We start from the raw sequence: 27,885 nt of genomic DNA on the forward strand, positions 1-27,885 counted from the left end.
CCCATTTCTTGTTGCCAGACAGGTGAGGTATGTGTATTTGATAAAAGTCAACAAACTGGGACTTCCTCGTTGGCCAAGATACCTTGCTCTCATTGCAGGGGGCCTGGGTTTGATCCCTGGTCAGGGCACTAGGTCCTACGTGCCACACCTAAGAGTTCGCGTGCCGCACCTAAAAGATCACCCATGCTGCAACTGAGACTGGAGCAAACACATTAAGACAACAACAACAGAGTCAGCAAACTACGCTTTAAAAAGATTAATGATCAGGACCTCAAAAATATTTTGCTAAGTAAAAGGAGACGTTTATGGTCTTTTGTATCTCTGCTTGTTTTCAAGAAATAGAGAATTATGGGTACATTTGAAGACTTGTATGATTCTCTTTACAGGGCTTCGCAGGTCACTCTAGTGGTAAAGAACCTGCCTGCCAAGCAGGAGACGTAAAAGATGCAGGTTCAGTCCCTGCATGGCAACCCACTCCAGTGTTCTTGCCTGCAGAATCCCATGGACAGAGGTGCCTGGAGGGCTACAGTCCATAGGGTTGCAAAGAGTCTCTCAAGAGTCTCCTCTAGCACCATAATTTGAAAGCATCGGTTCTCCTTTTTATCTATCTATTCCGTTGTATAGATACACAGAGTTGGTTTATCCATCGTGAACATTTGAGTTGTTTTAAAAGCATATTTGGGATTGGTGGACTTTAAGGTAGATCACGTTCTTAGAAGCCACCTAGCTTTTGCACAGGCTGTGTCCCCTGCCAGTAACACCCTCCTCGTCTTTTTTTCATGACAAAGCCCAACTCTTTCTTTCACATGCCCTCTCTTCCAGGCAGCCCTCTTGCCTGTCCAGAATGAGCTCAGAGAATCTGGTTGGATAAGAGGGAGCTGCGTCCAGGAAGGGATCACCTTGGCTTTTTCTCTTGGTCTTTGTGTGTGGGCTGTGATCTTTGACCTTGGGGGGTGGGGGCAGGGATAGAATCAGCTATGTTGGGCAAAAGGCCGTGAGCTTGGCCTGCGCACTGTTATCTAATCAGCTGCCTGGTCCTAATGCTTCTGGTCCAGTGTGACGGAAAGAAAGTTATCCCTCTGACTGTAAGCGGTGCAAAGTCCAACCCCCACCAGAGGTGGGGCAGCAATGGGGGAGGGGGAAGGGCTGGTCACTTTGTGCCAGGTGACTGCTTGGCTGACCTGCTGGGTCCCTAGGCTCTACTTGCCCCTGTTCTAAGCATTTTACAAAGGCATTTAAACCTCACACCAGACCTATGAGATGGATGCTATCATTGCACCCATTTTATGGATGAGGAAACTGAGGCACAGAAAGGATTAAAAACGTATCCATAAGGCAAAGCTGGCTCATGGGAGATTCCCTGTGAGTGAGTACCCACGAACGGAGTGGAGCCCCAGAACCCCACAGCCCCTTCTGTTGAAGAGAGAAACGTAAGCCTTCATCTGGTGATTCATTGATTCGACCTTGATTTATCCCTGAATTAGGTGGGAAGACCAGGAGATTAGGAAAGCACAGCAGAATTCCGGAATTTCAAAGGCTTCTCCAGGCTTCTCTGGGTCACTGTACCTTTGCTTAAAAACAGGGCTGGGGGAGGGAGGCAGGAACTGGAAACTGTTTTTTGTTTTAATTTTAAGCCACTTTACTGCTGTATGATTAACATAATAAATTAGTTGTATGTATATAATTATACAACTTCCCTAATGGCTCAGCGGGTAAGGAATCCGCCTGCAATGCAGGAGACACAAGACGTGGGGTTCAATCCCTGGGTCAGGAAGAGGCCCTGGAGAAAGAAATGGCAACCCACTCCAGTATTCTTGCCTGGGAAATCCCATGGACAGAAGAGCCTGGCGGGCTGTAGTGCATGGGGTTGCAAAGAATCGTACACGACTGAGTGACTAAGCATGTATACAACCGGATGAGTTTACAGAGAAGTGAAGCCATCACCACAATCTACGTTTAAACATGTCCATCACCTCTGAAAGTTTCCTTCCTTCCTTTTTATTTATGGTTGTTGTTCAGTCGCTAAATTGTGTCTGTCTCTTTGCAACACCGTGGACTGCAGCACGCCAGGCTTCCCTGTCCTTCACTATCTCCCGCAATTTGCTCAAACTCCTGTCCATTGAGTCGATGATGCCATCCAACCATCTCATCCTCTGTCGTCCCCTTCTGCTCCTGCCTTCAATCTTTCGCAGCATCAGGGTCTTTTACAATTATATTTCCAACATTATATAATATTATTATTAGTCATGATGAATAAAAGATCTGTATAGTGCCCAGAGTTAGCAGTGCCACATGGTAGGGAGCTCCCTGGCGGTCCAGTGGTTAGGATTCTGTGCTCTCACTGCCCAGGGCCCAGGTTTGGTCCCTGGTTGGGGAACTATGGTCTGACAAGCACAGCAAAAAATAGAAAACCCACTGCATTGTATATTTAAATATTTGCTAAGAGGTTAGAGCTTATGTGTTTTATTACAAACATGTAAAAAGAAGGAAACTGGGTTGATGTGTTTTCTTCTGACCGCTGTTCTGTGGATGAGGGGATGGAGAGAGGGCACGACAGACTGCCTCCGCCTGTGGGCCTGTCTTTGTTCCTTCGTATTAAAATTTGAAGGTTTCCATCCGACCCCCAAACCCACCAACAACTTCCAGGCTGAGGTCGGAATTCCACTTTCTTGGCTTCCTCAGTGGCTCAAGTGGTAGAGAAACTGCCTGCAATGCAGGAGACACAGAAGATGCAGGCTCGATCTCTGGGTCAGGAAGATCCCCTAGAGGAGGAAATGGCAACCCACTCCAGTACTCTTGCCTGGGAAATCGCACGGACAGAGGAGCCTGGCGGGCCCCAGTCCATGGGGTTGCAAAGAGTCGGACATGACGGGGCAAGCATTCACCTCATTCACCAAGCCCGTGCTGAGGGGGCGGGTGGCGGGGCTGGAGAGGAGCCACACAGCCTCGCCGGGCCCCAGCGTCCCTGCCTGTGACACGGAGAGGTCCTCCGCTCTGGGAGATGGTCTGGGTGAGGTGCTCTGGCAAGTGTGACAAAGGGGTCTCCTGGGGTCCAGCCGTGGCCTGAGGATGCGCCATCTGCCTCCCGGGTGTGTTGATTTTGAATAATACCGTGTTGCTCTTGAAACAATCGGGAGATGCCATAGAAACATCTGGATTTCTGGCAGCTCACATAATTTGGGAGGAGCTGGAAAAACCTGAGCCCCAGGGACCTCGGGGCCCAGAAGGGAGTTGCAGCTGCTGCCTTTGTTGAAGGTGAGGGCCATGACCCTCTTGGTTCGAGGGGTCATGGTGTTGGTTGGGGAGGTGACAATGATGTGACGAGCCTAGAACAGCACCTGACACACAGGCAATCCCTGGGAAATGCTTGTGTTTTTTTTTTTTTAATTTTGTATTGGTATAAAGTTGATTTACAGTGTTATGTGAGTTTCCAGTGTACAGCACAGCAATTTGTATGCAGTAGTGTCTGTGTGTTAATCCCAACCTCCTAATATATACCTGTCCCCACCCTTCCTCCCTGGCACCTATAAGCTTGTTTTCTGTGTCTATGAGTCTGTTTCTGTCTTACAAATAAGTTCATTTGTATCATATTTTAAGATTCCTCATGTGATATCATAGGATATTTGTCTTTCTTTGTCTGACTTACTTCACTTAGTGTGACAATCTCTAGTTTGATCCACATTGCCACAAATGGCATTATTTCATCTTTTCTATGGTGAGAATATTCCATTGTATATATGCCATAACTTCTTTATCCATTCATCTGTGAGTAGACACTTAGGTAATTTCCATGTCTTGGCTATTGTAAATAGTGCTGCAGTGAACATTGGGGTGCATGTATCTTTTCGAATGAGTTTTGTCCAGATGTATGCCCGGGAGTGGGATTGCAGGATCATATGGTAATTTTATTTTTAGTTTTTTGAGGAATTTCAATACTGTTCTCCATAGTGACTGCACCAGTTTACATCTCCACCAAGATTGTAGGAGGGTTCCTTTTTCTCCACACCCTCTTCAGCAAGGAAACGCTCATTTGTGTGTTGCTTTGTACAAACCACATTTTCTCGTCACCTTTATTTGCATGTACTCGATGCTCAGGTTATAAAAATGATCCTGGATTTCCCTGGTGGTTCAGCGGTTAAGAATATGCCTGCCAGTACAGGGGATGTGGGTTTGATCCCTGGTCTGGGAAGAGTCTACATGCTGTGGGGCAGCTGAGCCTGTGGACCACAAATACTGAGCCTGCGTGCTACAACTACTGAAATCTGACCGCTGCAACTAGAAAGTAGCCCCTGCTCCCTGCAACTAGAGAAAGTCTGCATGCAACAGTGAAGACTCAACGCAGCCAAAGATAAATAAATAAATTTTAAAAACCTTAAAAAAAAATGATCCTTGTGACTCTTGTAGCTGGTAGGAAGATGTGTTCATCAATAAAGGATTGTTACACCCTAAGGCAAGTCTCTGATCTGATATTTTCAAGAGAACTTCGAAATCCAGGTTTTATGTTAAATCATTTTTTTTGTTGTTGTTCTTGACAATGAGTTCAACTTTTCTTCATTGAAGTGCCATGTAGATCAAATGAAGCACAGTTGAGGTTACAGAGTCACTGGCCCCATTGCACAGATGGGAAAACTGAGGTTCAGGGCTGGCCAACTTGCCCTCAGGTCTGACTCTCTCCAAATCCACTTCTTCCCAAAATCTACCAGTTAGGGACATGGGGCTGGGCCTGACTGGCCAGCTCCAGTCTTCTTCCTTCTCCAGAGCCCCTGCCCACCGGTTCTGGGACAGTCTGGGGACAGTGGGAGTGGCTGTCCTTGTCCTGGGAGGCCACATTCAAAGAAAAAGTGAAGGTGACGCAAGCTGTTCCAGACACTTGGCTTTGCAACATGGAGCAACTACCTGATGGGCTGGTCAGGTTGGGAGCGGGGTTAGGTGACAAGGGGTTTTTGCCAAGCTTTATAAACCTGGAGATTTATAGTTCATATGGCGCTAGTGATAAAGAACCTGCCTGCCAGTGCAGCAGACACAGAAGACACGGATTTGACTCCTGGGTCGGGGAAGATCCCCTGGAGGAGGAAATGACAACCCACTCCAGTATTCTTGCCTGGAGAATCCCATGGACAGAGGAGCCTGGCAGGCTACAGTTCATAGGGTCACAGAGTCAGACATGACCAAAGCAACTTAGCACAAGAGCACAGCACATAAATTTCTGTATTTCTGGCTTTTCATCGAAAATTGCTCTTGTTCTCATCTCCTGCCCTCCCACTCACAGGCTCTGCTCCCCACCACACTGGCCTCCTGGCTGTTCCCCATTGCTCTGTCTCAGTTCTCCCAGCCCCAGGGCCTTTGCACAGGCTGTATCTTATGCATGAAATTACCCACCACCACTAAATCCCTCCAGTGCCTTTAGTTTTTAATTTTGGTTTAGTTTTTTTTGCTTTGTTTTTCCTTACATTTTCACCTGCCTGGCTCCTCTGTTTAAAATTGCAGTCCTCCTCCCAGTCCCTGCTGTGTTTTCACTATGTCCTTTCATACACCACATGTTGTACCCTAATTGTTGATGACCTGTCTTTCCTCTACTGGAATAAAAGCCCCGTGAAGTTAGAGATCTGGGTTTGTCTTGTTCGCTTTTCTAACACCAGCTGTTAAAAGAGGGTCTGGCATGTCGTAGGTGTTCAGTAAATGTGTATTGACATGGAGAACAAACTTAGGGTTACCAAAGGGGAAGGGGGGAGGGATAAATTAGGAATTAACAGATACACACAACTATATATAAGTAGATAAACAACAAGGACTTACTATATAGCACAAGGAACTATATTCAATATCTTATAATAACCTATAGTGGAAAAGAATCTGAAAAAGAATATATATATATATATAAAATTGAATATTTTGCTGTACACCTGAAACATTGTAAATCAACTATACTTCAGTTTTTCAAAATGTGTGTTAAATGAATGAGTGAATGAATGAATGATGAATTTGACACACGGAGCTCAGTTCCCACCAGGTGTCATGAGCTGTGGTTGAGCAGTGGCCACCTCCCAGTCTCTTGATCAGGCTGTTGTTATTATAACACATTTAAAAATAATGCATACAAATAATATCAACTATTAACATTAATTATGTCATATGTCAACTCTGGAGCAGCATGTGTCAACAGCTTTCCCACCTCCTCCTGCTCCTAGAACATCTCCAGGGAGCCCCTTCCTCAATGACCCCGTGGAGTCTGTGATGCAGGCTGGCACCAAGCAGCCCTTTTGGAGCCTTGTGGTAGGGCAGGTGGGTGGGTGGGGGTCCTGGCCCTCTTCCTCATGAGCTTGTTTGTCTCGTCCCCCACAGAATGTGCGCATCGACCCCAACAGCCTGTCTTTCAACATGTGGAAGGAAATCCCTGTCCCCTTCTACCTCTCTGTCTACTTTTTCAACATCGTCAACCCTGAGGGGATCATCCAAGGCCAGAAGCCACAGGTGCAGGAGCACGGGCCTTATGTGTACAGGTGAGGATGGAGGGGGTTGGGCTGGGACTCAGGTCATCACCCCATTTTACAGATGAGGAAACTGAGGCCCCTTGCAGAAGGGCTCATTCAGGGCCAATCTGCTTGCTCCAATCCGGTGCTCCAGTGCTTGAGACTTGGGAATGGCTGCCTGGCTTTGCCACTCAGCAGGTCTCTGACTATGGGCAAGGGCCTTTGCTTTCCTGTCCTGCAATGTCCCCTTCTGTAAAATGGGGATGACCGTATCCATGGTGGAGTGGTTATGAGGATTGGATGAGCTTATGTGGAGCCCAGCACAGTGCCTGGCATGCAGTAAGTGATCAGTAAATGTTAGTTATTAACACATTATCATTACCTGAGTTTGGCTGCTTGCCACTCAAAAGGCAAGTGTTGGGATTTCCCTGGCAGTCCAACAGCTAAGAATGAGCACTTCCACTGTAGGGAACGCAGGTTTGATCCCTGGTCAAGGAACTAAGACAGGAACTTCGAGGTGTGGCCAAAAAGTTTAAAAAAAAAAAAAAAAAAAGGCAAGTGCTGGTTGGAAAGGAAAGATTGCTTTATTTAGGAGGCCAGCAATGTGGGGAGAAGGCGGATTCACGTCCAAAAACCAACTCTAAAGATTCTGCTCAACCATGAAAGTTTTTAAAGGGAGAATCTTTTGGAGAAAAGGTCAGGGCCTTTATCTTCTTCCACTGTGTGCAAAACTTTGTTCTGATTGGTTGGTGGTGCAGTTAACAGGGAGGTGTTCTGGGAGTCTTCTGCTTGGCAGAGGGTACCATCCTCCACCTTGGTGGGGGCCTTAGTTCCTGCAGAAGAACTCAGAGATACTGTTCTGTGTATCCCTTGAGGAGGAGCCAGGACCCTGCCCCAAGGCTGCACTATTTTTTCCTGACTGCCCCTCCTTTGCTTCTGCGTCCCCTCCCTCCCCTGATAAACAACTCTTTGAATCTGCCCCCTGGAACTCAGGGAAGGTCAAAGAGGCTGAATGAAGTGTATTCCCTACACAAAAACTGGGGACACGGAAAAGGATTTTTACCTGGGAGGGCCCCACAGGGTCCTGCTGTCTTTCTTTATGACCACAGCTGTCACAACTTTTTCATTTGATCATTTTCTTTGGGAGGGTGAAGCTCTCCAGTGGCTACTGGGCTGCCTGGCATTGGCTGGAGCAGTTTTCCAAGAGATGCTCTGCCACAAGGCTCCAGAAGAGCTGCCAGGTGCCAACCTGCATCACAGACTCCACAGGGACATTGGGGAAGGGGCTCCCTGGAATACAAGACCCAATTTCTGGTGCTGCCCATTCTGCCCTCAGGAAACTGCAATCCTGGCTTAGCTCATAAAGACTTCTGCATCGAAGCTGAGCCTGGTTTGCCAAAGTTCTTACTTATCTCTTCATTTCATAAGCCTTTATGAAGTACTGAACATCTCCTGTATGCCAGACACTGTGCCAGTTCACTGTTAAAGGCAGACAAGAGCCCCTGCCTTACAGAGCTGACATTCCCATCGGGAGAGAATGAACAAGTGAACAGATGAGGGGAAACCCAGCAGCATAAGCGTGGTGCCAACAAAGCAGGTCAAGCCGTGGAGAGTGCTGGAGGCAGGGCTTGGCGGGGGCTGGTCTAACTGCAGGGTCAGGGAGGACCTTGACAAAGGGGGACACTTCCCTAGACCCAGATGGTGAGAAGCGGGCACTGCAGTGTGAGGATCTGGGGGGAAGTGAGTCCTGGACAGAAAGCAGCGGGTGCGAAGGGCCTGAGGCGGGAAGGTAGTCTAGGAGGGGAGAAGGCGTGTGTGGCTGGTGTGTTAGGAGCGAGGGGAGAGTGAGTGGGAGAGAGGAGACCTGAGAGTTGGACGGGGCCGGATGGTGAGGACCCTGGAGCCCACAGAAGGAGCTCAGTTTTATCCTGTGTGCAAAGGAGGGTTTGGGGGAGAGGATGACGTGATCTGATTTCCCCTTTTCAAAGATTCTTCTGGATGCTCTGCAGAGAATGGATTGCAGAGCATGATGGAATAAAGAGAATAACAGCAATAAAAACTGCAGCTGATACATGCTTTTCTCTGTGCATTAGGCAATCGTTTTAGTTGCTTGACATGCATTAGCTCACTCAATTCTCACAAGTAGGGACCTAATGACATAAGTCTGCTTATTACTCCCATTTTATTTTTTTTCCTTGGCTGTACCTCGTGGTATGCAGGATCTTAGCTCCCCATCAAGGGATTGAACCCATGCTCCCTGCAGCGGAAGCATGCAGTCTTAACCACGGACTGCCAGGGAAATCCCATTACTCCCATTTTAAACATGGGAAAACAGGCTTGAGTAGTAAGTGATGGAGACAGGATTCGGGCCCCCTACCTTCTGTCTTCAGAGTGCATATTCCTACCCACCATCCTCGCCGCCTCCCTCAGAAAAGCTAGGATGCCCAGGGGGAGGGTGATGAGGGACGGAGGGATGGTGGCAGCTTGCCCAGGGGGAGGGAGCATATGGGATTTGGTGACAAGAGGCTTCTGTGCTTGTCCTGCAGTAGGTGGGCTTCCCAGGTGGCTCAGTGGTAAAGAATCCGCCTGCCGATGCAGGAGACCCAGGAGACCCGGCTTCGATCCCTGGCTCAGGAAGATCCCCTGGAGAAGGAAATGGCAACCTAATCCAGTATTTTTGCCTGGAAGATCCCATGGACAGAGAAGCCTGGCAGGCCCCAGTCCATGGGGTCCTGAAGAGTCGGACACAACTGAGTGACTAATACTTTCACTTTAAGAGGATCCTGGAGGGCTACATACAGTCCTTGGGGTCACAAAGAGGCGACTAAGCACATACCACAGTGGGTGGGTGGTGGAACAGACGTGTAGGAGGCAGTCAAGCTTGGCAGACAGACAGCCGAGGGGCCCCCGGGCTCCTGGCAGCTGACCCACCAGCTTCCTCCCCCACAGGGAGTTCAGGCACAAGAGCAACATCACCTTCAACAACAATGACACGGTGTCCTTCCTGGAGTACCGCAGCTACCAGTTCCAGCCGGATAAGTCCCGCGGCCAGGAGAGCGACTACATCGTCATGCCCAACATCCTGGTCTTGGTGAGATACCCCTGGTCGTCTCTCCGCCTGCCCCTTGCACTGGGCGGTCCCTTGAGGGCTCAATCGGTGGCTCCTGGGTTGACTCGGCGGGCTTCCTGGGTGCACCTTGGTCTCTGGTTGGGAGCATTGGTCAAAGTCATGGCTTTTCCCTTTTCAATCTGCAAATCTAGGGACTTCCCTGGTAGTCCAGTGGTTAAGACTTCCACTGCAGGGGTACGCGGGTTAAACCCCTAATCGTGTGCAACAACAACAAATACAAATCTAGACTCTCCAAAAGGGAGTACTTGTGGGAAGCTGAATGGGGGTGCTGTGTGCTTGTCTGTGGTGTTTGGAGGGAGATTGTGGACAGGATGTCCATTCTCTGCAGGTAAGAGTCACAGAAGTAGCTGGGCTTACTGCCTGCCTGCCATGTGTGCCGGGGCCCCCAAGACCACCCCCAGGTTCACTGACTCATTCGTAGCGCTCGCAGGACCCGGCGTATATGGTTGTGCTCTTGGCTGTAGTTTGGTAGAGTGGAAGGAGGCAGAAGAGAATCCACAGAGGGAAAGGGCACGTGGGATGGTGACCAGACGCAGGCTTCCAGAGCCACCTCCCAGGGGAGTCACGCTTCATTCCTTGAGCGGTGATTTATGACCACACACAGGTAGGTCTCCCCTACCAGGAATGCTCACTACAGAGACTCAGCGCCTAGTGGGTATTTATTGGGGGCTTGTCACGGAGACGCCCTCTGCCTGGCACGGATCTGCGTTCCAGGAAAGCAGGTGGTACAGTCCAGGCACAGTGAACCCCTCTTATCAGTTAGGAAGCGGTGGGAGCCCTCCTAACATCAGGATCTCAGACGCCAGCAAGGGCCAGGCCTTTCTAGAGAGAACTGTCTCAGGTCTGCTGTGTGAGCATCTTGCTGACACTACGTGTTAGAACTAGTGTGTCAGGCTTCACACATACTACCTGTTTACTTGTCAGCAATCCCACGATCATTAGGTACTATTATTTTCTGTTTGTAGAAGAGGAAAACTGAAGAACAGAGAGGTTAGGTGACTTATCTAAAGTCACTCAACTAGCAGGTAGCAGGTTAGGGTTTTGAAACTAGTTTGGTCTATGAGGCTGCCACTCTGTGGCACTCAGCCTCCCATTCAATCCTCTGTCCACCCAGTTGAGGGTCAGCAGCTGTGTGCCCCGGGGCTGGCCCCAGGCTGGGCTCAGGATCAGATGTGAATGCACCTGCGAAGTCTGTTGGGTGGACAGGATGAAAGCTCAGATAAATACAGCCTGAAGCCTTGCTGCTGCCTCCCTCAGAGTCAGATGTGCGTGTTTAGGCAGTGAAGTCACTTTCCCCCACCAATTAGGTTGGCAAAGACTGTGTGATAAATGCCCAGGGCGTAGGAGCGTTTGTGGGAACAGACACTGTCGTTAGGAACGGAACTGGTATGAGCTGTTGGAAGGTAATTTTCAACTTAAATTGAAGTGATTTTCGATGTAAATTGCATGTGCCCCTGACTTCAGAAGTTTCCATAGGTAGGAATGTGTCCTCTTGGTAGAATAACACATGTGGGCAAAGATGTTTGTTCTCAAGGATGTTTATTTCAGCAACGTTTTCAGAGCAAACATCTACTGATCATCATGGGGAGTTATGTTGTGATATCTACTGCAGACGAGCAGTGGATTAGTATACATCCAGCAAAAGGAGGCAGGGCTGCAGAGGGTGTCGTGAAGCAGTCTCTTAGTTATGTCTAACTAAGGAAAATCGAACACAAGCATAGTGCCCCTACTTACTGTTTCTGAAGGAGAAATACTTGCATGCATGCACACACTCACTTACACACGTGCTTGTACATGCCTTGACCAGCTGGGCTTTTTCTATAAAGGGCCAGATAACAGATGTTTTAGGCTTTGAGGGCTAGATGTTCTCTGTTGCAGCTGTTCAAATCTGCCATTATAATGCAAAAGCAGGGGCTTCCCTGGTGGTCCAGTGGCTAAGGCTCCGAGCTCCCAATATAGGCGGCCTGGGTTCGACCCCTGGTCAGGGATGGCGCCTGGTTATATGCTGTAATGAAGGATCCTGCATGCCTCAACTAAGACTTGAAGCAGCCAAATAAATAAATAAATATTTTTAAAATGCAAAAGAAGCCCAAGACAAAAACAAATGAGTGGGCGTGGCTATATGCCAAGAGACCTATTTCGTGGATATACTGAAATGTGAGTTTCATATAATTTTCATGTTTTTCATACGGTCTTCTTCTGTTTTTCTTTCAACCATTTGAAAACATACAGAACATCTTAGCTCCTGGACTGTAAAAAGCAGGCCATGGGTTGGCTTTGGCCCGTGGACCACGGCTTGCTGACTTCTGGCGTTGATGTTTCCTGCAGGAATACTCAAGAACCCAGAGCAGTGGGTTGTCTTGGGGGAGGAGATTAGGAAGAGGAGGGTCACAGGTTAGAGAGGGACTTTTACTGTATATCCTTTTACGATTTTTAAAAACCATCTAAGAGACTTCCCTGGTGGTCCAGTAGTTAAGAATCCACCTTGCAGTGTAGGGAATACAGGTTTGATCTCTGGCCGGGGAACCAAGATCCCACATGCCGTGGGGTAACTAAGCCCACACGCCACAACGAAAGATTCTGCATGCCGCAACTGAGACCTGACACAGCCAAAAAGGAAAGAAAAAGAAGAAATACTGACTTAGAGAAACACGATGCCAGTATTTATACAAAATAAATGAAACCCATCTATTTATTACCCTAAAAATTATAATGTTAAGAGACCCTTGTGAATTCTTATGGAATCAGACCTTTACGTTTAAGAAAATGCTGGTTCCCTTCCCCTTTCTACAGGTAGAGATTAGATACTGGATGTGTTTGTGCTTATTGTTCAGTCGTGTCTGACTATTTGTGACCGCATGGACTGTAGCCCACCAGGCTCCTCTGTCCTTGGGGATTCTCCCCGCAAGAATACTGGAGTGGGTTGCCATGCCCTCCTGCAAGGGATCTTCCCAACCCAGGGATTGAACCCAGGTATTCTGCATTGCAGGTGGATTCTTTACCATCTGAGCCACCAGGGAACCCAAGTATACTGGAGTGACTAGCATATTCCTTCTCCAGGGGAACTTACCAACCCAGGAATCGAACCAACGTCTCCTGCTTTGCAGGCAGTTTCTTTACCAGCTGAGCTACCAGGGAAGCTCAGATACTGGATGTTCAGTTCAGTTCAGTCGCTCAGTCGTGTCCGACTCTTCGCGACCCCGTGAATTGCAGCACGCCAGGCCTCCCTGTCCATCACCAACTCCCGGAGTTCACTCAGACTCACGTCCATCGAGTCAGTGATGCCATCCAGCCATCTCATCCTCTGTCGTCCTCTTCTCCTCCTGCCCCCAATCCCTCCCAGCATCAGAGTCTTTTCCAATGAGTCAATTCTTTGCATGAGGTGGCCAAAGTACTGGAGTTGCAGCTTCAGCATCATTCCTTCCAAAGAAATCTCAGGGCTGATCTCCTTCAGAATGGACTGGTTAGATCTCCTTGCAGTCCAAGGGACTTTCAAGAGTCTTCTTCAACACCACAGTTCAAAAGCATCAATTCTTCGGCGCTCAGCCTTCTTCACAGTCCAACTCTCACATCCATACATGACCACAGGAAAAACTATAGCCTTGAATAGATGGACCTTTGTTGGCAAAGTAATGTCTCTGCTTTTCAATATGCTATCTAGGTTGGTCATAACTTTCCTTCCAAGGAGTAAGCGTCTTTTAATTTCATGGCTGCAGTCACCATCTGCAGTGATTTTGGAGCCTAGAAAAATAAAGTCTGACACTGCTTCCACTCTTTCCCCATCTATTTCCCATGAAGTGATGGGACCGGATGCCATGATCTTCGTTTTCTGAACGTTGAGCTTTAAGCCAACTTTTTCGCTCTCCACTTTCACTTTCATCAAGAGGCTTTTGAGTTCCTCTTCACTTTCTGCCATAAGGGTGGTGTCATCTGCATATCTGAGGTTATTGATATTTCTCCCGACAATCTTGATTCCAGCTTGTGTTTCTTCCAGTCCAGCGTTTCTCATGATGTACTCTGCATATAAGTTAAATAAGCAGGATGATAATATACAGCCTTGACATACTTCTTTTCCTATTTGGAACAGTCTGTTGTTCCATGTCCAGTTCTAACTGTTGCTTCCTGACCTGCATACAGATTTCTCAAGAGGCAGGTCAGGTGGTCTGGTATTCCCATCTCTTTCAGAATTTTCCAGTTTATTGTGATCCACACAGTCATTGGATGAGGCACCTTTAAAAAGTAAACCAAGTGCCAAGATGGTATCTCCAGAGGAAAACAAAAATTCGAAAATAAATTCACCCATATTCTAAGCACCCAGATACTAGGTAGAACTGGTGCTTGGGGCTCTTGGAGTTTGGAAGGGAGATGCTAAGGAAGTAGAGTACAGTCTGCATTAAGATTCTTTGCCTATAAGGTGACAGTGAAAGGTACTCTAAATTGGCGTAAGTAAAAAGGGCATTTATGGGCTCATGTTACTGAAAGGGCAGGAGTTGGCCTGGTTTCAGGTGTGGCTTGATCCAGAGTGCAAATGAGGTTGCCCAGATTTGTGTCGGTTCCATGTTCTGGTAGATCCACTCCTCAGGGTGGCTGCAGTCTTACACACACCACGTTCAAAGGCAGCCAGAGCCACCTTCCCTCTCTACCCCATAACCCCAGCTGGTTTGCTCCTTGTGGCTTGTTGGTTCTGATGGGGCTGCATACATATTCCCAGACCAATCACTGAAGCCAGAGAGAGGAAGGTTTCTGATTAACCAGGGCTAAGGCACACGACTGCCTCTGGGGCTCGGGGTGGAGTTAAGTCGGCCTGAACCCGAGAGCACAGGTGGTCCTGTTACTGAAGGATCAGGGGATGGTTCCGGATGCCCCAGATGCCCACTGCAGGGATCCTTCTAGGCCTGACCACGTCCCGGGATGGCTGTGCCTTGAAGCTTGGCTTGAGGTCCAGGGAGGGCAGACAAGCTGTGTCTAGCCTCTAACCTGTGGTGTCCCCTGGCTCTGCAGAGTGCGTCAATGATGATGGAGAACAGGCCCGGGCTCTTGAAGCTGATGATGACCTTGGCGTTCAGCACGCTTGGCCAGCGTGCCTTCATGAACCGCACTGTTGGCGAGATCATGTGGGGCTATGATGACCCCTTAATCCACCTCATCAATCAGTACTTCCCAAACTCGCTCCCCTTCAAGGGCAAGTTCGGCTTATTTGCTGAGGTAAGTGTGGCCCAGTGAGAAGTTCAGGGCCGCTGTCTTGTCCCCCACTGACACAGCCTGGAAACCAGTTACCAGCTTGCTTTTGGAGCTGGCAGAGGCCCCAGGAGCTGTGGGTTGTCAGTGACAGAAAACCTAACTGAAACTGGCTTAAGCCAAAGCCAGTTTCAGTTAAATTCTATTTATTGATTTATTGGTTCATATAACTGAAAACTGTAGGGAGATTCAGGCACAGCTTGATCCAGGCTCAAATGATGTGACTGGGGCTGAGCTTAGATGGTTGGAGGTTGGTGCTGGAAGAAAGGGGAATGGCTGCTGGGGAGGCAGGTCAAAAATGCCAACTATTGCTTTGCTCTGAGTTGCCTGCTTTATCTTAATCGTGATCCCTCATAACCTAGTGGTGTCAGTGATTGGGATCCTGAGTCATGATCTGATGTAGAGTTGGATCCCTGACCTCTGATCCCTGACCTTGGCTCCCTCAATCACAGATTGTAAACAGCCCTCTGAGTTGCTCCAGCCTGAGTTTCCTTTTGGGGCTCTGCTGATCTGGTGTTGGGGGTAGTAGGAGGGAGAAATCATGATTCAGTTATAGGCATGTGATCGCTGCTCAGTACATTTTTGAGCAGGATGACAGGTTCTGGGTGTGTGGGTAAGTTGACAGGTTTAAGGTAAGTGACATGATTCTTGTCAAAGCAAACTGTAAACTGGTAAACAAATGAAAGTTATTAGAGATTGAGTCACATGCTTATAAACTATTTTTGACTAGGTATAGTGGAAATTCCAAAGCAATAGCCCAGCAGTGTTGGTGTGGTGGCTTCCCACTCTTCAGGGATCTAGAATTTTACTACTCTGCTCTCCCCACCTTAGAGTGTGGTTTCCATACTCAAGATTACTGCATGGTCCAAGAGGCTGCTGGGGCACCAGCTATCACACTCACTTTCCAGGTAGCAGCAGGAAGGAAGAAGTGGTAGGGGATTCAGGGGCAGTCGGGGGAGTTGAGGACAAAGCAACATGCCCTGGCTGTTTCCCTCTTTGGGACGGAGAAAACCAATTTCCACTTGTTTTCCGTTAGCCAGAACTAGACCTGTGGCTACACTTAGCTGCAAGGGAAGCTGGAAAATGTTAACTTACAGCTAGTGTGTTGATGCTCTGAGTAAGGTTTGGGTTTTGATATGAAGGAGAAAGGGGAGAATGGACTCTGGGGAGTAACTAGAAGTCTCTGATACACTTGGTTATAATTATTATGATAGTATTATTTTGGGTGAGCATTTATTAATAATAATAACAGCAATAATAAAAATAAAGGCTAGCATTTGGAGATGTTACTATTTCTTAGGCACTATCCTGAACAGTTTTTACACATTAGGTCTTTTAACACTCCCAGTGTCTCTTTGTAGTGGTGTCTGTTACTGTCTCTTTATACTGGCTGAAGTTTGGGCTCTTAAAGCTCTGAATGGACAAATGACAGGGCACACTGATATCAGGAAGCTAGAGTAGGCTTTGAACTTAGGCCCTGTTGGCTTACCCAGTCAGTAATCAATGTAGCTATTTGGCCGGTAAACAACCCCTACTGAGTTCCTCACGGGTGCTGTACCTTACATTATACGGCATCCTCAGAAGTAAAAGGGTGCTTTCTAAATTTTACCCAGCGGCCACTGATTTTTTTGTGTGTGCTTTGCACAGTTTTGCTTTGAATTAGAAATCTTTTTCTAAGAAATTCCCTCAGGGTGCCAAAGCCTGGACTTTCTGTCTGGAAAGAACTTGATAAACATCAAGTTCTCTTTGCCTGTATGTTTCAGGATAGGCCGGGTTAAGCAGCCCCCAGATCTCCATGGCTTAGAATAGCAAAGGTTAATTTCTTACTTGTATGCCAGGTCTAGTGTGGGTGACCAGGGCTCCTCTGCTCTTTGTGGTCACTCAGGGACCCAGGCTGAGGGAGGCTTCTGCTGGATACATGCTTCTCTGGTCTCGATAGCAGTGATAGAAAGCACAGTGACATGTGCATGATCAGCTCTTAAAGCTCCCACCCGGAAGTGACATTATCCTTTCTCTCCTTTTTCACTGATCGAAGAGGTCACGTGGCCATGCTTTCTTGTAATTTGGTGAATGGGATGGGGTGACCCTACCGTTCACCTGAGAGGAGAACCAGACTTTCCTGGAGTTAGGAAGGGAAAATGGGACGTTTTCTAGGACGGATGTGGTGTTCAGAGGAGTGTCCCTCCTAGAAAGCCCTCAAGTCCTCCTCCTCTCGACTCCCCCAGTGCTGGACTTGCAGCGGTGAACAAGACAATGAGGCCCCTGTTCTCTGGGTGAAGGGGGAGCAGCCTGTGGGGGGCCTGAGTATTGACTCCCCATGTCCTTTACCTCCATCCTGGGGCTTAAAGATGTCATTCTCTGCTGTTGTCTGCAGCTCAACAACTCCGATTCTGGCCTCTTCACCGTGTTCACAGGGGTCAAAAACTTCAGCAGGATCCATCTCGTGGACAAGTGGAATGGAGTCAGCAAGGTGAGGGCAAGAGGTGACAGCCATCCTGTGCAGGGACCAGATGGGGGTGGCAAGGGCTGGGATCCACCGCCCAGAGCACCTTCTTCCTCTTAAAACAGGAGTTTGGGATTGACGTGTACACACTGCTATATTTAAAACAGACAACCAACGAGGATCTCCTGTGTAGCACAGGGAGTGCTGCTCAATATTCCTTAATAACCTAAATGGGAAAAGAATCTGAAAAAGAATAGATACATGTGTATGTAAAGTGGAATCACTTTGCTGTACGCCTGAAACTAACACAACATTATAAATCAGCTATGCTTCAGTTAAAGAAACAAAACAGAGGAGGGGATTGCATCTGTAGGGGAGATGCTCTTGAGTCCCAGACCTTATCTGTGTTTAAGGCTCAACTAGAGAAGGCAATGGCACCCCACTCCAGTACTCTTGCCTGGAAAATCCCATGGATGGAGGAGCCTGGTAGGCTGCAGTCCATGGGGTCGCTAAGAGTTGGGTACAACTGAGCGACTTCACTTTCACTTTCATGCATTGGAGAAGGAAATGGCAACCCACTCCAGTGTTCTTGCCTGGAGAATCCCAGAGACGAGGGAGCCTGGTGGGCTGCCGACTATGGGGTCGCACAGAGTCGGACACGACTGAAGTGACTTAGCAGCAGCAGCAGGACTTTCTAGGTGGCTTAGTGGTAAACAACGCGCCTGCCAAGTAGGAGATCCCTGGAGGAGGAAATGCAATCCCACTCCAGTATTCTTTCTTGTTTGAAAAATCCCATGGACAAAGGAGCCTAGTGTGCTGCAGTCCATGAGGTTGCAAAGAGTCAGACAGGATTGAGCAAGCAAGCAAAGCCTCAGCTAGGACTTTCCTGGCGGCCCGGTGGTTAAGATTCTGCCCTTCCACTGCAGCAGAGGTGGGTTCGATCCCTCCTGGGGGAAGTTCTGTCCACTTGCAGCAAGGCGTGGCCAAAACGAAACAAAAGGAAAACTAGTTCTTGGTTCCCAGTGGGTGGGTGGGGCATATCATTTATTTAGCACCTACTGTATGCTAGGGACCCCATTGTTTCTTTCCTTTGGTGCTTCACTTACAAGAATGCTTCAAAAATATTACACTGAAGATACAGCCATCCTTTGTACTAAAAGATTGAGTAAAAAAAAAAAAATTGCACTAGAAACACAGGAAGACATTCACATTAAAAAATAAAATAATAGAGACAGATATAAAGTGCACTTTGTATGTCTTCACACGCCCAGCCCCATTCCCACCCGAACTACAGAGGAAACCCACAGTTATCAGTATTGGGTATATTCTTCCTGTGTATTTTTATCCATTTGAGGTGCGATTTTTTTTTTTTCTTCTAGGAGCAGAATGAAATCATACTGTGTGCATTGTTTTGCAACTTGCTTTTTTCACCTGAGTGGCCTTTCAGCATTTCTCATGAAAATGATTATGTGGTGGTGGTGCCCACACCTTCCAAACGCTCATCAGGGTGACGGTTGCAGAGAGGGCTGTAATAGATTATCCTCTGGGCTGAGGGCTGGGGACAGATTATCCCCCATCAGGGCCCGGACTGACAGGATTACCATCGCAACCAGTAATAACCATTCTGAATGGACACTGTGGGAATTCTCTTTGGCTTGCTTTCTCAAGATAAAAATGTACAGGGACTTCTCAGGTGGTCCAGTGGTTAGGACTCTGAGCTTCCACTACAGGGGGCCCGGGTTCAGTCTCTGGTCGGGGAATTAAGATCCCACATGCAGCATGGTGTGGCCAAAATATGTGTGTGTGTATATGTATGTGGTTGTTGTGTAGTCTCTAAGTCATGTCAATTCTTTTGCGACCCCATGGATTGTACCCACCAGGCTTCTCTGTCCATTGGATTTCCCAGGCAAGAATACCTGAGTGGGTTGTCAATTCCTTCTCCAGAGGATCTTCCCGACCCAGGGATCAAACCTGTGTCTCCTGCATTGGCAGGTGGATTCCTTGCCACTGAGCCACCAGGGAGGCCCAATATGATGTACATATATACACACACACACATACACACATACGCACATATGAACATATGCTTAAAAACCTTCTACTGGGACAGATGGGTAAAAAGTGAGAAGTTTTTTTTTTTTCTGTCCGAGTGTCACTCTCCAGAAGCAACTACGGTTTTTGTAATCTCCTGGTAGCGACCATTATGATTTTAAATATTTTACTTATGGAACTACCTTCTCACTTGACTGTTTTGATGACGTGTCTGCCCACTTCCTGTCTGAGAGGCGATGATGTCTGTCTCTCCCGCTCACTGTGCTCCTTGGAGGTGTGAGTGACAGGTCCGCTTTACAGATGAAGTTACTGAGTCCCCAGCAAAGTTGTACGTTCAGGGACGCACGGTCAGGGAATGGGGAGCTGCCATCGATAGTCTCTCTGGCTGTCTGTCTACACAGCCTGATCTCCTTGCACCAGGACGTCTATCCAGGAGGACTGGCTTCTCTCAATTGGGTGGTGACTTCACATGGTGTGTGAAGTTGGAGCTCCAAGTCACGTGGGCAGTGTCCAAGTCTTTATGAGTTCTTGCTTGACTAAGAGGCTGTGTTTAAATGCTTCCCCACAGGTCAACTATTGGCATTCCGATCAGTGCAACATGATTAACGGAACTTCCGGGCAGATGTGGGCACCATTTATGACCCCTGAATCCTCGCTGGAATTTTACAGCCCTGAGGCCTGCCGGTAATCGCCCTGATGTGTGACAGGGCCTCCTTCTGCTTTGTGGATGCTCAGAGCTGAACCAAGTGGCTTGTGGCGTGTGCTTGGAAAGCGCCTGGCTCTTCTGCATGTCCACTGGCCCCTGGCGCCCGCTTGAATTCTCTTTGGCTGCTCCATGAAGAGCCGAACTCCAACTGGTGGTGCTTTTGCAAGGCCCAGGGAGGCTGCTGGCGGTTGTTGGGGCTTGGTGGTGGTGATGGACAGAAAATGGGCAAGATGGCAAGGGGCCGTGGAATAAGGCAACGATGGGCTCCCTGGGCCAGCTGCCCTGTTTCCAGTTGGGTGCTGAGAGGCCCGGATGCCTCTCTTGCAGCCCCTCCACTTTCCAGAGTACAGCCTCGGAGGTCAGCTTGGGGCTAAACAATGGCCAGTGGCCCCGGCAGAGGGATGAGAAGAGACAGCGGCTCCTAGAGCCGTTCTCTGGGTGTTTCCCTGTCCTCGGCTCCTCTGTTGAGGCCACTCTGGAAAAATCCTTTGCTTGGGATTTCACTGATGTGAATTCAAGAGACTCACCTGCCACCCTAGCAGATCTTGACACAGCCCTGTCTGCGAGAGGCACTGGGGTCCCTGCAGAGACAGGATGGCCGGGTCCTTGGTCCCTGGGGGTTGTGTCCTGGCAGGGGACTCAGGCCCATGGACCTGCAGGGGAGGGTCAGAGAGTGGAGGTGTTTCTGTTCTGTGTGTGTTCACTTCCTGAAATTAGAAATTTCAACTTAGAGAAGTGTTCCCAGAAAGTGCAGTTTTCTCTGCATTTGCTGTTGTTTAAAATGTCGCTAAGTCGTGTTTGATTCTTTTGTCACCCCGTGGACTGTAGCCTGCCAGGCTCCTCTGTCCATGGGATTCTCCAGGCAACAGTACTGGAGTGGGTTGCCATTTCCTTCTCCAGGGGATCTTCCCGACCCAGAGACGGAACCCTCGTCTCCTGCATTTCCTGCTTGGCAGGCGGATTCTTTACCGCGGAGCCACGAGGGAAGCTGTTTCTCTGCATTCCCTTCTCCAGTTTTCCTGATTGTTTCTTTTGCCCCATCAGCTTTATCCTCCTGACTTCTCTCTCTCCCTCTCTCTCTCCTTCCCTCCCTCTGTTCTCTCTGTATATTTTTTCTGGACCCTTTGAGAGTATGTTGGACACCTAAATACTTCAGTGGGTGTTTTCTAAAAACAAGGGCATTTCCTTATGTAACTACCTCAAACCACCATAATGAGAAAATTTAGCATTGACCTGATACTATTGTCTAGGGTGACACTCTCCAATAAAAATATAATACAAGTCCCATCCACAATTTTAAATTTCCTAATGGCTGCATTAAGGAAAAATCAGGTAAAGTCATTTTAATGATGTTTTATTGGACCCAGGAGATCCAAAATGGTATCATGTCACAGTGGGTAAACAAATGTACAATACTAAAGACGGACTTGCCTGGGCGTCCAGTGGTTGAGACTCCACACTTCCACTGCAGGGGGCATGGGTTCTGTCCCTGGCCAGGGAAGTTCCACAAACTGTGCAGTGTGGCAAAAAAAAAAAAAAAAAGAGAGAGAGAAAAATATTGAAGAGCTGTTTTCAATTGTTTACCCAATTGTTTGGAGGTATCAAGCCATAGGAATCTGGAGTGTATTTGACATAGCCACATCCCAACTTGGACTGGCCCCATTTCAAGGGCTCCAAGGCCATGTATGCTGAGTGGACCCCGTGGATAGGACAGGTGGGCTGGTTCTCATCCACAGGCCATGTTCAAGTTTAGAAGTGCCTTTGAGCAATAAGGCCAGGTGAACGGAAAGAGGGTGAATGGGGGTGGGTGATGGTGCTGCTCCCTGCGGAGGTGACAGCAGAAACGGGACCTGAGTGAAGAACTGAAGTCTGATGTGGGAATAAGAGGGAGGAACATTCCAGGCACTGGGAGCAGCAGGTACAAAGGCCCTGGGGCAGGAGGGAGCATGTGGGAAGAATGGCCAGGAGGCCCCTGGGGTGCAGTACATGGTGTTGCCGGGTTATTGTTCAGTTGCTAAAGTTGTGTCCGACTCTTTGCGACCTCACGGACTGCGGCACGCTAGGTTCCTCTGTCCTCCACTATCTCCCAGAGTTTGTTCACATTCATGTCCATTGAATCAGTGATGCTGTGAAACCATCTCATCCTCTGCGGCCCCCTTCTCCTTTTGCTTTCAATCTTTCCCAGCATCAGGGTCTTTTCCAGTGAGTCAGCTGTTTGCATCAGGTGGCTGAAGTATTGGAGCTTCAGCTTCAGCATCAGTCCTTCCAGTGAATATTCAGGGTGGATTTCCTTTAGGATTGACTGATTTGATCTCCTTGCAGTCCAAAGGACTCTCAAGAGTCTTCTCCAGTTAGCAGGGGCTGAATCCTATAGAAGCCTGTGGCCATGGTGATGACGTTGGATTTTATTCTAGACTGGAAGTAGTTGCAGTCTTATGCGGGGTTGTTGTGATATATTTTGTCCTTGTTTTAAAGCTTGTGGAGAATGGATTGGTGTAGGTGGTGGAGGCAGGGAGACACATAAGGAGGTTGTTGTAATTTGCCAGGGAGAGACGGAGCAAACTGGGACGAGGCGGGGGAACGGGGGTGGCCATGCCTGTGGGGAGTGAGTTTACTCAGGCCACCCAGTTCCGGTCACCGCCTGCTGGGATGTCATCCTACATCATCTGTCCCTGCAGGTCCATGAAGCTCGTCTACAAGGAGCAGGGGGTGTTTGGAGGCATCCCCACCTTTCGCTTCGTGGCTCCCAGCACCTTATTTGCCAACGGGTCCGTCTACCCGCCCAACGAGGGCTTCTGCCCCTGCCGGGAGTCCGGAATCCAAAACGTCAGCACCTGCAGGTTCAGTACGTGTCGTCCCTGTGGGAGGGCGGGAGGTGGGGCCCGTGCCGGGGGGCTTGTCTGTCTCTTTAATGCCTGGCCTCTGTACCTTTGATAATTCCATTAGTCCAGAGATAGTGAGGGGCCAGGAAGATAACTCAAAAAAAAAAAATGTGCCGTGTGTATCTGTTGCTGTCGTAATAAATTCCCACAAACTTGGTGGCCTGGAATAGCACAGGTTTACGATCTTAAGGACTCCTGTGGTTTAGAAGTCCGACACAGGCCTCCCCATGCTAAGAGCCAGGTGTCAGCAGGCTGCATTCCTTTCTGGAGGTAGAAGGGGTGTCTCTGTTTCCTTGCCTTTTTCAGCTTCTAGTTTTTGTTGTTAAGTCACTCAGTTGTGTCGGACTCTTTGCAACCTCATGGACTGCAGCACTCCAGTCTCCTCTGTGCTTTGCTGTCTCCCGGAGTTTTCTCTAATTCATGTCCATTGAGTCGGTGATGGTATCTAACCATCTTATCCTCTGCCACCCACTTCTCCTCCTGCCCTCAATCTTTCCCAGCATCAGGGTATTTTCCAGTGAGTCAGCTCTTCACATCAGGTGGCCAAAGTATTGGAGCTTCAGCATCAGTCCTTCCAATGAATATTCAGGACTGATTTCCTTCATTATTGACTAATTTGATCTCCTTGCATTCGAAGGGACTCTCAAAAGTCTTCTCCAGCACCACACTTCCAAAGCATCAATTCTTCAGCACTCAGCCGCCTTTATGGTCCAACTCTCATGTGTGGATGGTCCATCCGTACATGACTACTGGAAAAACCATAGCTTTGACTAGATGGACCTTTGTTGGCAAAGTGATGTCTCTGCTTTTTAATACCTTGTCTAGGTTTGTCATAGCTTTGCTTCCAAGGGGCAAGCATCTCTTAATTGCAAGGCTGCAGTCACCATCCGCAGTGACTTGGAGCCCCAGAAAAGAAAATCTGTCACTGCTTCCAGCTTCCAGAGACCCCTAGAATTCCTCGCTCAGGGTTCCCTTCCTCCATCTTCAAAACCAGCAACATCAGAGCTCTCTGATCCCACTCCTGTGGTCACATTTCTTTTTCTGATACATTTGTGCTTCCTTTTTCCAGTTTTAAGGGCCCTGGAGACTCTATCTGGCCTACCTGGACAATCTAGGCCACACTCCTATTTTAGGCTGATTGGCAGCCCTCACCCCTCCTGTAGCCTAATTCCCTTTGTGACCCTTGTAATCCACAGGTCCTAGGGCTTAGGAAGCAGACATCTTTGGGAAGGGCATCATTCTGCCTCCCCGGCCATGATGGGTAGCTTAAAATGAGGCATCGTAGGGAGGACCTTTCCCCTCATCTGGGGAGGAAAGGAAGCTGGCAACGGCCTGAGTTCCGTGAAATCTTGTTCAGCGTCGGACTTCCCTGGCTGTCCAGTGGTTAAGGCTCCGCACTTCCGCTGCAGGGGGCTCAGGTTCGATCCTTGATCAGGAAACTAAGATCCAGCATGCCTGTCGCATGGCATGGCCAAAAAACCACAAAAGATAATTAATTAAAAAAAACTTGTTCAGTGGCGTGCAGTTACGGGCTTGGGTGTGGCCGCTGGCGCTGCCGCATTGTCCTCTAGCATCGTCAGTGTTTTCTGGTTGTGTGCCAGTCCTCGAGGCACCCCGCCTCATGTGCTTACTGTGGAGACTTGGATGTCAGCGCAATCTCCCTATCCTGACCCTCATCCAGGTCACTGGCAAGCCCGGCCTTCAAATTAATTCCTGAGTCCTTCCTGTCTTCCTGCTGCCTCATGGTCCAGGGCCCTTCAGTTGGCCTTCCTCTTGCATTGTGGCTACCCTCTGTGCCACCCATTTCTCAGAATTCGCAGTGTGTTCCCCTTATGTGGCTATTTAAATTGAAATCGGTGACTTCCCTGGTGGCCCGGTGGTTAAGGCTTCCACTCCAAGGGGTGTGGGTTCGATTCCTGGTCGGGGAACTAAGATCCTGCATATGACATGACATGGCCAGAAAAAAAAAAAAAAGAAATCAATAAATTGAAATTGGTTTGATTGAAATCAAATTAAAAAAGCAGTGCCTTATTGCATTGGCCATATTTCAGATGGTCCCCACCTTCATGTGCTGAGTCGAATGACTGTCCTATGGGATGAACAGTACAGAAAGAGAATATTTTCATTATCATAGGAAGTTCTATTGGACATGGTTCCAGCCAGCCGCCCAGGGGGCCTTTCCGAGACTCTGACTGGCAACCCAACCGTTTTCTTTAAATGTCCAACCCATGCGTGTAGAGCGAAGTCCTTACAGGGGGCCCACTGTTGTCGGGATGTGGCCTCTGCTGGTCTCTCTAATGTGATTTCTTCCCGTACTTTCCCCTTAACTATTCTTTAGCCCCACTGCCTTTGCCCTCTTTCTAAGATATATCTAGTTTGGTCCTGCCTCAGGGCTTTTGTGTCAGCTATTCCCCAGGCTGCTGTAGATCTCTATGGGTCTTTCCCTCACCTCCTCCTGGTCTATTCCAATGGCACCTCCTCCAGCAGGCCTGCTCTGATTTGCCACTCTAAAGTTGCTCTCCCCACCCCACCTCCCAAATACTCTGTCTTTCACCCTTTATTATCATCCTGGTGCTCATCACCCCCTGAAATCACTGAAAGTGTCTCCACTGGACGGTAAACACTGTAGGCAGGTCTGTGTCCTCAGCTTCTAGAATTGTGCTCGGTATGTAGTGGGGACTCACGCAGTGTGTAAACGTAGGGATGTGTGAGTGTATCTTACTTAGGAAATTGAGGCTCAAGGCTGGGGTGTGACTGAGCTCATAGGGCTGGTAGGACAAGAAGCCATTCCTCATCTTTCTAGGTCTTGTCTTTTGGGGCCTGTTTGATTAGAGCCACGTTGTCAGCTGGAGATGGGGATTTGGGAGGGGTTGTTTGCAGGAGGGTTTGGAGGAGGGACTGTCAGCAGGTTGGACGGTTTCCCCAAGTTCAGGCAGAATGAGGTACTTCATGTTTGAAGCTGGGACCTGGAAGTGCCCATTTCTGGCATGGCCGTTTCTGGCCCTCCTGCCCTTTTCCTCTGTTTGCTTCTTTCTTCACTGGTGTCTATGGGAATTTCTGCTTGTAGGTGAGCTGACAGTGCAGAGACCTGGTAGGCTGTGTGCTACACAGTTGCCATAGCAAGTGGCAGATGCTATACCAGCCTGATTAGGCCGAAAAGGGCACTTCTTGGTTTATCTTTGTATTAGGCATGGCTCCAGAGCTCAGCTGTGGTCCAAAGCTGCCTTTTGCCATGGGCCAGCTCGATTTTCCTCTGGACTGGTTTCATTGCCAGGGAGGCTTTTGGCTCCAGGGTCCAGGCTCACCTCCTCCCAGCAGAAAAGGGTTCTGTGGCTCCTCTGTAGTCCAGCAAAAGTCCCAGAGTTTGCTCTGATTGGGCTGGCTTATATCACATGACTGGCTGTGAGCCAATCAGTGGCCAAGGGTGGGCTATGCAGATTGGGCAGGCTGTAGCAGGTGCTCAGCCCCTGGTTCCAGTGAGTGGAGCCAGCACCCACATGGCAAGAGGCTGAAAGTAGGGGAGGGGCTTAATTGAAGCCTGGGTTCTAGGAGATGGTGCATACGGGGCAGGCACAAACAACATATCCATCCACTGCCAAGGGCTAGGCTTGAGAATTACACTGCCTCATCTTAGCACGTGTGCCAAAAGAACTTCAGAAGTGCAAGGGAATTACGTATGCATTATGTAAATACAATTTTTTCTTTTACATTGAAATAATATATACAAGAAAGATACCCAACTGATATACGCACTTTGAAAGTCCACAAAGGGATGGAGAAAGAGCAGGAGTGATCCTCTCAGCCGCTGGCCTCACTTCCAGCACCACGGCTTTGCCTGCCTTTGGTCTTTATGTAAATGGAGTCATAAAGCATGTATTTCTTGTTCTCTACTTCTGGCTTCTTTCACCCATTTTCGAATTGGTGAAGTCCGTCCCCATTGTTGTGAGAGCTCTTTTCATTGCTGTATAGTATTTCAGTGGGACCGCACTTCCATTTCCTTACCTCTTGTACTGTTCATGGGCATCCAATAAGATTCTGCTCATTGACCATTACTTTAGTAGCGCTAGGAATGTTCTCATACATGTTTTTGGGTGCACTTGTGTGTGTATTTCTGTGGTATTTTATCTGAAGATAAGAAATACCCACTCATTTCCCTTTCTGGGCCTTGAGGAGTTCTTGGACTCAGAAAACTGTCTCTCCTCCAACCTCCGTGCTGTGTAAGGTCCTGAAACTTGCTCACTGGAGCCCCTTAATTGTAATCCATGGTGATCCTGGGCAATTAGGTCTGGTTAGATGTGTCATAAAGCTATAAATTAATTACCACTTATTACCTGGGCGTTGTCTCTCTCAATCTGTTTGGAAATAAAATAGAAAAAACATGTACATGTGTACATACTATTAAAAAACCAAGCAAGCTGAAGCAAGAGCAGGTGATGGCAAATTGGTCTAGCCCATCTCAGTCTCCCCCGAGCCTTGCAGGCGTGATGGAGCTTGTTTGAGGTTCATCATCTTCTAGGGCCTGGCTCAGTGACTGCTTCCCTTACCGAGGGGGAGGCGTTCCTCGTGTGTTTGCTCCGTTGATTTCCTCTCATGGTAGAGATGGGAGAATGGGAAGCAAGGTTTTTCAAATTGTGAAACCTTGTCCTTGGTGGTGCCCAAGACCCCAAAGGTTCAAGGAGGCAGCTTTAAATAAAATTGACTTACATGGTGCGAGGGGGTCTTCTGGGGTGGCTCAACTGGTAAAGAACCCACCTGCCAATGCAGGAGATGCAAGAGGGGAGGGTTCGGTCCTTGGCTCAGGAAGATCTCCTGGAGAAGGAAATGGCCACCTGCTCCAGTATTCTTGCCTGGAAAATCTCATGGATAGAGGAGCCTGGTGGGCTACAGTCCACGGGATCACAGAGTCAGACACAATTGAGTGTGTGCAGGCGCGCAGATAGGGTGAGATACGGCTTCTGTTTTCC

At 48.5% G+C, this 27,885-nt stretch overlaps 1 protein-coding gene across 3 annotated transcripts in view; it reads left to right on the forward strand.

Moving 5' to 3' along the window:
• The window catches only part of SCARB1 (scavenger receptor class B member 1), a 93,207-nt gene that overhangs the window by 42,294 nt on the left and 23,028 nt on the right, over positions 1–27,885 (forward strand). For 2 of the 3 annotated variants that reach the window (XM_019977766.2, XM_019977767.2), the window contains exons 2-7: positions 6,343–6,500; positions 9,420–9,561; positions 14,602–14,805; positions 17,213–17,308; positions 19,902–20,017; positions 22,718–22,884. In XM_019977766.2, the coding sequence (XP_019833325.2) occupies positions 6,343–6,500; positions 9,420–9,561; positions 14,602–14,805; positions 17,213–17,308; positions 19,902–20,017; positions 22,718–22,884 (883 nt within the window). The remainder of the gene's footprint in view (positions 1–6,342; positions 6,501–9,419; positions 9,562–14,601; positions 14,806–17,212; positions 17,309–19,901; positions 20,018–22,717; positions 22,885–27,885) is intronic. The other variant, XM_070769370.1, reaches the window with a different exon arrangement.

Source organism: Bos indicus, chromosome 17 (genome assembly GCF_029378745.1).
Source record: "Bos indicus isolate NIAB-ARS_2022 breed Sahiwal x Tharparkar chromosome 17, NIAB-ARS_B.indTharparkar_mat_pri_1.0, whole genome shotgun sequence".
NCBI classification, from domain to species: domain Eukaryota; kingdom Metazoa; phylum Chordata; class Mammalia; order Artiodactyla; family Bovidae; genus Bos; species Bos indicus.